Raw genomic sequence first — 12590 nt, 5'->3', positions numbered from 1 at the left:
AAAAATTAGGTGTCCGGACTTATAGAAAATGCCTAAACCTTTTGAAGTTCCGAACTTCCGGAATCGGAATCGAATCTATCTATTTTTAGTGATGAATGAAACATAAAATTATTAGAAGCTTCTATTGGTCATAATTTTTTTTGCATTGTCTGCCACACTTGGCCACACTCCTATAAAGAGAGCACAATATTATGGTGGAAACATAGCTGGGCACCGTTAATCAAATAGTTAACTTCGTTAATCGTTAAACCGTTAATAAAAAAATTAACTTCGTTAAACGTGAAAACGTTACATGTCGCAAGATTTAACGCAAGTTAACGTTAATCGTTATCCGTTAACACATGATAATAAAACGAAAAAATAATTGTATGCAAGGTTCAAATAATTTCTACAGCTTGTATCGCGCATGAAATTTATTCCTCTTTTATGTTTGCACTACAAGCTTTCGAAATTATTTGAACCTTGCATAAGCACAATTATTTTTTTCGTTTTAGTACCTACAACTGAATTTCAGAATAAAAGCTTGTTTTTAAAAATGTTTTTTAATTACTATTTTATTTTACACTTTTAGTAGTATCTCAATCTCAGAGCCTTGGTTCAATTACAATACAATTTAGCACCAAAGTGCTTGAAAAGACAAATCCAGCAAACCCAAACTCGATAAGTTTCCACCGTTTCGTTTTGGAATTCCTATGGCCACCTCCTGACTCCATCATCATCTAGTACTAAAGTGCTCGAAAAGATAAATCTAACGAACCCAAATTCGATGTGATGCCGCCGTTTCATTTAGGAGCTCCTATGGCCACCTCATGACTCCATCATCAGACCAGCTCAATGATACCATAACATTGCAATGTCATCGTAGGTACTTACATAAGTATACCAAATTTCAGCTCAATCGGTTGAGGAAAACTGGTCTTAAACTCGGTTGCAAGTACTTGCAAGAGTTGTCCCACACACACTAACTAACAAGTGTCGTTAGAGGTTACAAAAACTGTTGTTTTGGGTTCTGGAAGTTCTGGAAGCCCGAACGTACTTGTCAGAACGCGTTTTTCTAGCGTTTTTCAGCGTGCCTGCTGTATCTTTTTGGTAAATAGTAGGTACTGGATTAACGATTAACGGACTTCGGATAATTTAACGGAAGTTAACGAGTCCGTTAACATTTTTTAAAGTTAACTTAAAAGTTAATCCGTTAATAGAAATGTTAACTTCGTTAATTAACGATTAACGGATTAACGAGTTAATGCCCAGCTATGGGTGGAAAGTACATTAAGCGGGAAATTGTCCAAGTCGAACACACCGAAGTATGGGCGACACACACGAGGAGAGAGGAGAAAAGTTACTTTACTCTTTGAGAAAAGTAACCGTTACGTCTTGGCTAATTACACGCATAGTGTACTTGCGCCATTACAACCAAAGAGAATCAAACCTTCATCAGTGCAGAGAACGAATTTTATTGGTCAGCTGTTTGGCATATGAACCAATAGAAATTTGACAGTATTCGAAACTATAGGGTCCAATTGGTCAAACTTTTGCAAATTGCTCATGTTTATTTGTCTGTGGCTGATAGATATAAAATGAAAACTATTGAAACTGAAAATAAATGCAACATTATTTTGTCCTCAATAAATTGTGATAAGAATTAATTTGTTTTGCTATCAATACTAAAATAAGTGGAATTAATTTAGCCGAATTTATTTATTATATGCAGATTTTGTAAAATCAAGCGATAATTTTGTCATAACCTAAAGTGTTTTATCGCATATTATTTTTGAAGAAATCGTAAATAGATTGCCTTCTCAACAATATGTTATTTTCTTAAATACTTTGCCCGATATAGTGAATAAATACTATGGATGATGACTGCAGAGATCAAAGAAGAAACAAACCACAACAAAAGTTCTACAAACCTGGCAGTGGGCCTCTAAGGCGATCTGGCTATGGTTTGGATGCTAAAGTTGACCATTACGGGTCGCAGAATTCTGTAAACGATGATTTAAGTGAACCTTCTAAGGAGCAATTTAATTCACGTAACAAGAAACCTGAACAACTATTGTACGTACCAAGATCTGGAGATTCAAATTCCGATGTTGATAGACAAGCTAAAGCATCTATGAGGTCTGATAATTCTAGTCAGTTCAATAGAAAAATGTACAAAAGACAAGACAAATCAGGATTTAATAGTGGTGCAGGATCCTATTCAAGAGGGGGTCCAAGAAGGGACAGATCATATGGTGACCAATACAAAGAAGGATCGAATAATGATATCAATTCTAATAGACAGCATAGGCAGGCCTCAGAAACAAGGTCAATATCTCCCACACATTGTGTCCAAGAAAAAAATCATGTTGATAGAAACCGTGACAGTCGAAGTATGGAAACTTCTACAGGTCGACATTTGACTGGTGCTGGAGGTAAGCCTCCCTCAGGTCGTAGAAATTCTGCTGGCTATAGCTCTGACTCATCAAGACCTAAGTACATGGTGAATTTAGACAATATACCCCCCAGATTTAGGAAAAGATTTTTGGAGCAATCTGGGCACCACAGTTTTGAAAGCATGGATCATTTAAACAGAGACAGACATGGTTCCAATAGTTCTATTGCACCTAGTTATAATCAAAGTCAATTTTATAATTCTAATTTGAACTGGTCGCAAACTTTACCTTCAAGAGGTAGAGGTCGCCTCCGAGAAAATGAAACTTTTGATAGAGAAAAGTTTATAAATTCATATTTGAAAAACTATGAAGTACAAAATTCTAGGCGATCTACCCCCAGCAACTCATACATGAACTTGTATGATCCAAATACCTTAGATAATAAAAGTGACCCGCCAGATATGACTAGCAGTGTTGAAACTGAGAAAGACTTTTATGATAGTAGTAAGTAACAAAAAATAGTCATATTTTGCAGGCTAATAATGCCATGTAACTGAATATGAATCAAATACTCTGTCCACTATCTTTAGACAAAAAGTCAGTCATCCCTGTATTTTTAGTAAATGAAAATATTCAGGACAAACCAGTAGTGGCAGACATTACATTAACAAAGTAGTTAGTATAGGTACATAAGAATATCAAACCACTGATTTTCACCTTAATTTAATATTATGTGAGATTTATTTAATGGCAGTGATCAAATAAACTTTTTCATTTTCTAAGGAAAGAAAAAGGCTTAACTGACTTTTAGTAACGGAGTTGTGGGCAGTTACTGTGAGTAAAGAAATGTATGAACTTAATTATAATAGTGATTATAATGTTTCAGCATCTAAGAATGGCATGAATAAACTAAATGATGTGTCCAATAACCACATAGAACCCCAAACACTGGAAAATGATATTGAACATGAGAATGAGACAATATCACAAATAACAACAAGTCTTCAGGATATGACTAATCTTGTAAGTTAACAGAACTATATATTACCTAAAATAAATTTCTCAGTTTATTAGAAACATACAGTTACCTATTTGTTAGTTCTTGTGAGCATGTGGTGATTGAAAAGTACTTGTAATTACAATATTGCATCAGTTAATATCAGGATACATTATTATCACAGGAAACATTATTATTATGATAATTCTCATAATGAATTGTGGTTACACAATGCTGCCTTTTAATAAACTCAATGAAAAGGAAGGTATCTGATTGACTTCCTTTTTATTAAGTTTATTAAAAAAATCATACTTCATATAATATATCATATCCCAACTAATATTATAAATGCGAAAGTAACTCTGTCTGTCTGTCTGTCTGTCTGTCTGTCTGTCTGTTACGCTTTCCCGCTTAAACCTCGCAACCGATTTTGATGAAATTTGGCATAGAGATAGTTTGAGTCCCGGGAAAGAACATAGGATAGTTTTTATCCCGGTTTTTGAAACAGGGACGCGCGCGATAAAGTTTTTCTGTGACAGACAAAATTCCACGCGGGCGAAGCCGCGGGCGGGTAGCTAGTATAATATTTACCAACTATTTACCAACTAGTTTACCAACTTTACCAACTAATATTATAAATGCGAAAGTAACTCTGTCTGTCTGTCTGTCTGTCTGTCTGTCTGTCTGTTACGCTTTCCCGCTTAAACCTCGCAACCGATTTTGATGAAATTTGGCATAGAGATAGTTTGAGTCCCGGGAAAGAACATAGGTCTGTCTGTCTGTCTGTCTGTCTGTTACGCTTTCCCGCTTAAACCTCGCAACCGATTTTGATGAAATTTGGCATAGAGATAGTTTGAGTCCCGGGAAAGAACATAGGATAGTTTTTATCCCGGTTTTTGAAACAGGGACGCGCGCGATAAAGTTTTTCTGTGACAGACAAAATTCCACGCGGGCGAAGCCGCGGGCGGAAAGCTAGTACTTCATATTTACTTTTAATCTTTGTTTTGCATTCAGGCTTAAGCTTAGTCATATTTTCCACTTCACTCAAAATCCACATTTAGCTTATTGATATTTAATTCTGAATCATGTTTTGCAGGACTGGACAGAAGAAGTAGAAAAAAATATTAAATTAGATGAAGTATGTGATACTTCTACTAGTTTCTCACAAAATATGAAATCTGCTGTTTCACAAGAAAATAAACCAGTAGAGCCCCGTGAATCTAAAAGAAGTGGAAGGTCTAAACGCAAGGACCGTAGGTAATACAGACATAAAATTTTTCCTCAGTAGCTTAGATATTTTTTCAAAAATGCCTCTTTGTTACTCATTCATTCACAATAATTATTAGTTACATTTCAATGTAAATGAGTCATTGTTGAAATCCTTTACTTCATTGAACTTTTATTAACTTTTTCATTTAAAAGTATTTTTTAATCATGTAGAAGTTCAAGCAGAGGCCAAAAAAATTCTGAAAAGAAACAAGAACGTGTCAGGAAGGATAGTAATGCAAGTATACAGCATGACTCAGACAGAAACAGAAGAGACAGCAACGTGAGCGTGCAACATGAATCGATATTCACAAACCTGAAACACCGAGACAGAGAAAGAAGAGACAGCCACAAGAGTAATCGCTCTTCTACAATTGGAAATAGCGGAGATGACTTAGATCGCTGGAGATCATTACGGTCCTATAGCAGGGAACAAAGTACAGACGGGTGTGTGGATTATTTTTATAATGCTTTTATATTTCTTGCCTTTAGAAATATTGTGCTGATAATCTAAAACTTTTTTCTTCTAGGAGGATTGTGTCACAGTGTAATAGTAGAGACACTTCAGGAAATCGAGCATTAAGTCCCAGGGATAATGACGGCTTTAGAGTTCCATGTCCCGTTTCCAAATCAACATCTAATAACCAGGTAGGCTTTGCCACTCATTTCTTCCACTTCCATAATTATTTACAAAATCCTCTAGTACCTAATAAAAAAATATTACTAATACTTGCACTGAAAAATGCTACAAGTTTTCAGTTTTACTTGATGACTGTAATTTTTTTTAATTTTCTTTAGTCTTGAGTGTGTCTTTGTTTTGATATCTACAAAAAAATAATGCGAAATTCTTTTGCGAGATTATTATAATTTAAGAATTTAGTTGTATGATATTTAAGTTTTTTTTTTTATATTTAGATTGCCTAAAGATAACACATTCAATTTATCCCTAGAAAAGAAACAACGGATCGTGGGCGAGCGGTCGAGCGCCGAGCATCGAAGCCGGTCGCCATTCGCCCGCGCCCAGTGTGGCGAGTGCCAGCGGGAAGAATGGCGAGGGTGGCGGAGGGAGCCGTAGGTCCCGCAAGCGGTCTTCCCGCGGCCGCGGCAGGAACGCGGAGGCGGCCCAAGCGGCGCACCACGCCGCAGCGCCCGCCGCCCCTGTCTCCTCTTCCGGCACTCTCAACTGGAGGGAGGAGATCCTCGAATCTAAAAAGCACAATTCTCATGACAAGTGAGTTTGATTCTTAACATGTTTTTGGGTGATGAGGATGATGAAGAAAATACACCTATTCTTTGAAAGGTGGTACTTTTGTTGCTAATGACCTCTTGTATTATAACCCCTTTCAAGGAATAAGCCGAGATTGACTGTCACCCTGAATAGGCATAATATTATTTTAACTAATTGCTCGTATCTTTATACAGAGCTTAGTTCTATGATGGATTGTTTCAAAAGATCTGATCAATATAAACAATTTCATATTTACTTCTACTTAAAAAGTGTATATTGATATACAATCTATATGTTTATTTTTTTAGACCTGCTGAAAATAATCAACGTGTTAGAAAGAATAGTACAATGTCAGACAAATCAGTTTCGGAGTCTTCGACATCTCAACCAGGCTTAATTATACTGCCACAAAGTTCTATATCACACATGCAAAATAACCAAGGGTAAGTGTAGTTCATAAATATGTACTTATGTGTATCTGTACTCATGAATCAATCATAAATTATGATTTGGTGTAATCATACCCATAATGAAATTACATTTTTGCAGACGAGGAGGCTCCATGGAACCCCAAAAAACATTGTATGATCACCATAATCCATCCAGACCAATTATTGTTCAAAATAGTCCCTCCAAAGTGGACACCAGAATGGAGCGAGGTAAAACAATTTATGCTCTTATCCTTTCCTTAATTTTACTAGAGATGATCTTCATTAATTTGTTATCAAAGTCTAATACATAGATATCCAAACGTAGGTACTACTAGGACAGTACTTTTGTGTGTTAAATTTTGCTTCATCCATCCATTAATTCGCTGTGATTATTCCAGCAATGAAAGACACATCTACCCGCGTGGCGTCGGGGTACGAAGCAGGAGACGCAGCGCGTGCGGCTCGCCACCGCGCACTATTGCAGGAGGTAGACAGAGCGGACGCCTTATTACAGGCGCGCATAGTGCGCGGCCCGCTTGGTTTGGCCGCCCATTGGGATGACGTCACCGAAACCAGGTGATTCAACATTGTGATTCACGTGTTTTGAGCATGTTTCGATTAAAATTTTGTTATTCAATTTATGTCAATTGTAGTTCAAGTCATAAGAAAACAACTGCAACATGATCATAGTCATATTTTTAATGATTATGTTTTATCTCCTTTTACAGAAAATTCCTACAAAGTGCCCTCCAGCGACTATTAATGTCTGATCTCAAATATTGCCAAGCTGATAACATTGAACACCACTTCTGGAAAATATTGTACTATAATTTTATAGAATTATTAAGGAAAAGTTTTCCACAAGTCTCACCTGATGATAAGCCTAAGATAGTGAAGTTAATCAATATAATAATTGAAGAAGGCAATAGTTTCTTTGAAAGTCTGATTCAGATGTTAGAAAAGTGTTACAAATTCAATGTAGATGATTACATAAACGACAATCATGTGGTGCCCCCCAAAGGACTTGGTTATGTGGGTTTAGCCTTGATCTCAGTTCAAAAATTATATGTATTCCTCGGAGATTTAGCAAGGTATAAAGAGCAAGTAAATGAGACAAATAATTTCGCTAAAAGCAAGTTTTGGTATACAAAAGCACAACAAATCAACCCTAAAAACGGACGGCCATATAACCAATTGGCAATATTAGCCATTTACGCTGTAAGTTTAATTAAATTTATAATTTTTCAAAATGGTTAAAAGTATCTTTAACTACTAATTATTTATTTTTATTTTAGAGGAGAAAATTAGACGCAGTATATTATTATATGCGAAGTTTAATGTCATCAAATCCGTTTCATTCGGCACGTGAAAGTTTGTTATCACTATTTGACGAGAATAGAAAAAAAGTAAGTACATAACTTAATAATTTTATTAGAAACAACATTTTTCAGTCAGTATTTTGACATTTGATAGCCGCTTTCCATTATTAATTCTAATTTCAGTCACTTAATACATACATGTATTAAGATGTTTCTGAAGATGCAAAGATTTTGTGGGAGGTCATTGGGATTGGTTTAATTGAAATATTCCGATATAATTGTACTTACCAACTAAACTGTCGTTCATTTGGTGCACGCTATCTTTGCAAAAATAGTATGGAAGTCGCGATATTGACTTCGAAACATGTGTACAAAAAATCTTGACGCCTGCCTGTGACGGGCATGAGAGCTATTTAATGATCCATGTCATACGATTCGGCTGAACGATTTTTTTTTCTATTCCTAAAAGTACGAAGCGGCAGAACGAAAGCGGCGCGCAGCATTAGAAGGCGCTCGAAACGGCGAGACCAGCGACGCGGGACAATGCGGCAACTCGGGCCACGGGCTGCGGCGCGAGGTGTGGGTGCGGCCGAGCGGACACCGCACCACCACCGTCCAGCACGACACCAGAGACGAGCACCTGGCCACCATGACTTCGGTCGAGGTAAAAAATAAATTCTAGTGTTCTTAAAAGTACTTATAAAGCAGCTGAAAGAAAGCGGCGCTCAGCGTCGAAAGGCGCTCGCAAATAAGACGAGCACCTGGCCACCATGACTTCGGTCGAGGTAAGGAAGAAACCTGTTCCTAAAAGTACGAAGCGGCAGAAGGAAAGCGGCGCGCAGCTTTGGAAGGCGCTCGGAACGGCGAGACCAGCGACGCGGGTCAGTGCGGCAACTCGGGACCATGACTTCGGTCGAGGTAAAAAATAAACTCTAGTGTTCTTAAAAGTACCTATAAAGCAGCTGAAAGAAAGCGGCGCTCAGCGTTGGAAGGCGCTCGCAAATAAGACGAGCACCTGGCCACCATGACATCGGTCGAGGTAAGGAAGAAACCTGTTCCTACAAGTACGAAGCGGCAGAAAGAAAGCGGCGCGCAGCATTGGAAGGCGCTCTGAACGGCGAGACCAGCGACGCGGGACAATGCGGCAACTCGGGCCACGGGATGCGGCGCGAGGTGTGGGTGCGGCCGAGCGGACACCGCACCACCACCGTCCAGCACGACACCAGAGACGAGCACCTGGCCACCATGACTTCGGTCGAGGTAAAAAATAAATTCTAGTGTTCTTAAAAGTATAAAGCAGCTGAAAGAAAGCGTCGCTCAGCGTTGAAAAGCGCTCGCAAAAAAGACGAGCACCTGGCCACCATGACTTCGGTCGAGGTAAGGAAGAAACCTGTTCCTAAAAGTACGAAGCGGCGGAAAGAAATCGGCGCGCAGCATTGGAAGGCGCTCGGAACGGCGAGACCAGCGACGCGGGCCAGTGCGGCAACTCGGGACCATGACTTCGGTCGAGGTAAAAAATTACCTCTAGTGTTCTTAAAAGTATAAAGCAGCTGATAGAAAGCGGCGCTGAGCGTTGAAAGGCGCTCGCAAAAAAGACGAGCACCTGGCCACCATGACTTCGGTCGTGGTAAGGAAGAAACCTTCAGTCCCTAGAAGTATAAAGTGGTTGAAGAAAGTCCAAGAAGGTGCTCACAACTTAGAGACCAGTGACGCAGGACAGTGTAGCAACACGTAGCTATCGCACCACCATCGCATCGTCCAAATCAATATTTCATATTTTTTCTTTATAGCAGTGCGAAGCATCGTATTCTTCCTGTTTTATTTTTGGTGCTGATCTTTTGTTATTAATTTAATATCTTACCGAGTGATGACGTCACCATCTCGGCAGCGGTAGATCTCTCTCTGTAATTTTAAAACCAAGCATTTTCGGCATAAAAATGTGCAGGACTGTTTATTTATCCGGTCAAAAAAATATACGGAACGGTTACGAAGACCGGGTAATCGTAGCGGAGTAGGTACACGGAGTGGGCTGTCGACGGACGCGGTGAAAACGATGATGCGGTGGACTGTAGACTGTGGACTGTATACGGTGGCACTCCGGTAGACGGTGTCTCCAGTCGTTGCACACTGAAGTTCGGTGGGTGGATCGTTGACTCGTCTTTGTCGAAGGACGGCGTCGATACGGTGCGCGGTGAAACGTATCCGAAGTCACGAAGCAATAACGGTGTCCGGTTCTGATGCTGAAGTCGTCACTATGATCACTATTCTTCTATCGCGGTGAGAAGTCTTCCTGTAGCTCTTCGGTCGGAGGAGGTTCACTCTTGATCTGTTCGGAGAACTGTCTTGAGTAAAACTGATGACGGATCGGTCCGGCGGCCGGTTTATATACCGCTCCAGCTCGCCTACTAACTAGAGAATCGACGGTTCGCCCGCTTTCTGGAAGACGCGAGTACTTGCTCTAACGCGCGGGACTCGTAAACAAAGTTTTAAGGCGTCCGGATATGAGCCTTATTTCTTACGCGATACGGTCGTTTTTCTGGTCCTTCGAGCCGGATCGTTGTCTACCGATCCCGAAGTTATAGAACCTTCGAGAACACCGAAGCGGCCTTCGTGAAGTGGCATAGTATAGCACAAATAGATGATGCCTGTGACAAGATCGAGGAAAGGCAAATCGAAACCATCGCAGCCAGCTACGCCACCCATGACGCCACCACCAGAAGGCGTGACGTCATCACAGCAGTCTGCCGTAACCGCGCAGGAAGAATTGATTCGAAAGGAACCTCCATCAGTTCCACCCACAGACGTCACAGGACAGCACTCGACGGCCTCACCGCGAGCACTGCTCTCGCATACCGACTGCGCCCGTCGATTAGCCAAGGCGGAGGCAGAGATAGCCCGCCTACAGTTAGAGCTTGCCATCGCCCGCCGCAAGCTAATAGAGATGGAGTCCGATGATGACGATGACTCGGCATCTTTGAAAGGAGATGGCGACTTACAACCGCTATCACCTGTAACCGTCACCGCACCGCAGCCGACGTCATCTAAGCAGTTTATAGATTTAACAGAACTCGCAACAGCCATCGCAACCGCAGCGCGCGCCGGACAGCAGCCACAGTACATCGGAGAATTGCCGAACTTCAGCGGCGCACACTACGATTGGCTCGCATTTAAATCGGCGTACACAGAAACTGCGAGTCATTTCACCGAAACCGAGAATATCGCCAGACTCCGGCGGTCACTTACAGGACGAGCAAAAGAAGCCGTGACCTCTTTGCTCATAGTGAACGCGAAGGCGCAAGATATTATGCGCACATTAGAAATGCGATTTGGCCGACCGGAGTCGATCGCACTGTCCGAGATAGAAAATTTAAGGAGACTACAGACACTCTCCGAATCGCCGGAACAGGTTTGTGTGTTCGCTACCCGAATACAGAACAGCGTAGCGACTCTTCGTGCACTTGGGCGGACACACTACCTGTACAATCCCGAAATAGTTCACAGTCTAACAGAGAAGCTCACACCAGCGCTTCGGTACCGCTGGTACGACTTCGCATGGGAGCACACAGAGGAGGAACCGGACCTCATAAAGTTCAGCCACTTCATCGAGCACGAAGCCGAGAAGTGCGCCAAGTTCGCCGCTCCCGAACCGATCTATAGAGAAGATAGCAAACCATGTGCCCAGGGTGTCTTCCACATGGAGGAAAACAGAAGATTACAGAGATCGTCGTGCCCAGTGTGCGACGGTAACCACTCCGTCACCGATTGCGGCAAGATAAAAAGAGCCGATAGCAGCGAACGCTGGGAGCTTGCAAAACAGAACCGCTTGTGCTTCCGCTGTCTTCGTCCCTGGACAAGAGCACATAGATGCCCAGGGATACCGTGTAAAGTAAATGGGTGTAGAAAAACCCACCATAAATTACTGCACCACGAAACCGTCGCGCCTACAGAGAAAATACACGCAATAGTTTCGCCTACGCACGTCGATAAAATTGCTAATAGAAATCCGTCAGGCGCTATTAGAAACCGAAGATCGTCCCAAAACCAGCGAGAGTCATCCTCAAATAGAAACCTACAGGAGTCATCACAGCTTCCACACCGGCGGGAGGCTTCAGGGCGTGGAAGAAATATAGAGGAACAGCGTAGAAACTTCAACAACAGCATATCGTCCGAATCACGCCAAACATCACGTAACAGATACAAACGGCGCTCAACAGAAGATGTCGATAGACAACGCGAACCGATAGAAGAGAAGAACTGGAGATTGAAGACTCTAGTACCGGCGAGAGCAACAGAACAAACCGCAAGATAGAAACCGCAACAGTTATCTCCGTCACCGTTTCACCGAGCAGAAACAGCAGTCGTCCTGCTAGCTGTTTTTCTGCATCGACGAGTCCGTCGCTGCACGGCGGGAGTATGTGCAGGACGACTATTAATCGGCCGAGCGGAACCCTAAAAATATCAATAGAAACCGCAGAAAATAAATATACGTACCTATGGGTATGTAATAAATCATCGGCGCTCGGCAAGTACCAAAAAAGACAGAGACAGCGCGAGCGCGCAAAGGATAGCGATAGCACGCGCGCCCGCGATAACCGCCCTTAGCGCATACGCAATAAGGCTCATATCCGGACGCCTTATAGTTTGTTTACGACTCCCGCGAGTTCGAGTAAGTACTTGCGTATTCCCGAATACGGGCGGACCGCGGGATATTCTAGAATATAGGCGGAGTTAATTGGTATTTAAACAGGCTGCCGGGCCGCACCTAGCATAGTCTTCTCTAAACAACCGAAGAGAATAGTCTTCTCTAATCAAACGAAGTGAATAGTCTCTCATAGTCAATCGAAGAGAATAGTCTTTCACAGTCAACCGAAGAGAATAGTCTCCGATAGTACAGCGAAGAATAGTCTACTCAAGAGTCTCAAGAGCACATAGTCAAGATAGTGAATAGAATAACGACTACAGCATAGACCTCGG

At 41.5% G+C, this 12590-nt stretch overlaps 1 protein-coding gene across 4 annotated transcripts in view; it reads left to right on the top strand.

Annotated features, from left to right (window-relative positions):
• The first annotated feature begins 1581 nt into the window (after positions 1–1581).
• The window catches only part of Smg6 (Smg6 nonsense mediated mRNA decay factor), a 33299-nt gene continuing 22290 nt past the window's right edge, over positions 1582–12590 (top strand). For 2 of the 4 annotated variants that reach the window (XM_028321310.1, XM_028321313.1), the window contains exons 1-12: positions 1584–2879; positions 3262–3398; positions 4469–4629; positions 4813–5085; positions 5169–5286; positions 5589–5869; positions 6175–6309; positions 6416–6525; positions 6696–6873; positions 7026–7515; positions 7593–7703; positions 8086–8280. In XM_028321310.1, the coding sequence (XP_028177111.1) occupies positions 1853–2879; positions 3262–3398; positions 4469–4629; positions 4813–5085; positions 5169–5286; positions 5589–5869; positions 6175–6309; positions 6416–6525; positions 6696–6873; positions 7026–7515; positions 7593–7703; positions 8086–8280 (3216 nt within the window). In that variant the 5' untranslated portion in view covers positions 1584–1852. Of the gene's footprint in view, positions 2880–3261; positions 3399–4468; positions 4630–4812; positions 5086–5168; positions 5287–5588; positions 5870–6174; positions 6310–6415; positions 6526–6695; positions 6874–7025; positions 7516–7592; positions 7704–8085; positions 8281–12590 lie in introns of all 4 variants that reach the window. The other 2 variants (XM_028321311.1, XM_028321312.1) reach the window with 2 other exon arrangements.

Source organism: Ostrinia furnacalis, unplaced genomic scaffold, assembly GCF_004193835.3.
Source record: "Ostrinia furnacalis isolate ACB-3 unplaced genomic scaffold, ASM419383v2 OfSCF7521, whole genome shotgun sequence".
Classification (NCBI taxonomy): domain Eukaryota; kingdom Metazoa; phylum Arthropoda; class Insecta; order Lepidoptera; family Crambidae; genus Ostrinia; species Ostrinia furnacalis.
The sequence above is the reverse complement of the archived record's forward strand: the minus strand, read 5'-3'. Positions and strand labels throughout refer to the sequence as shown.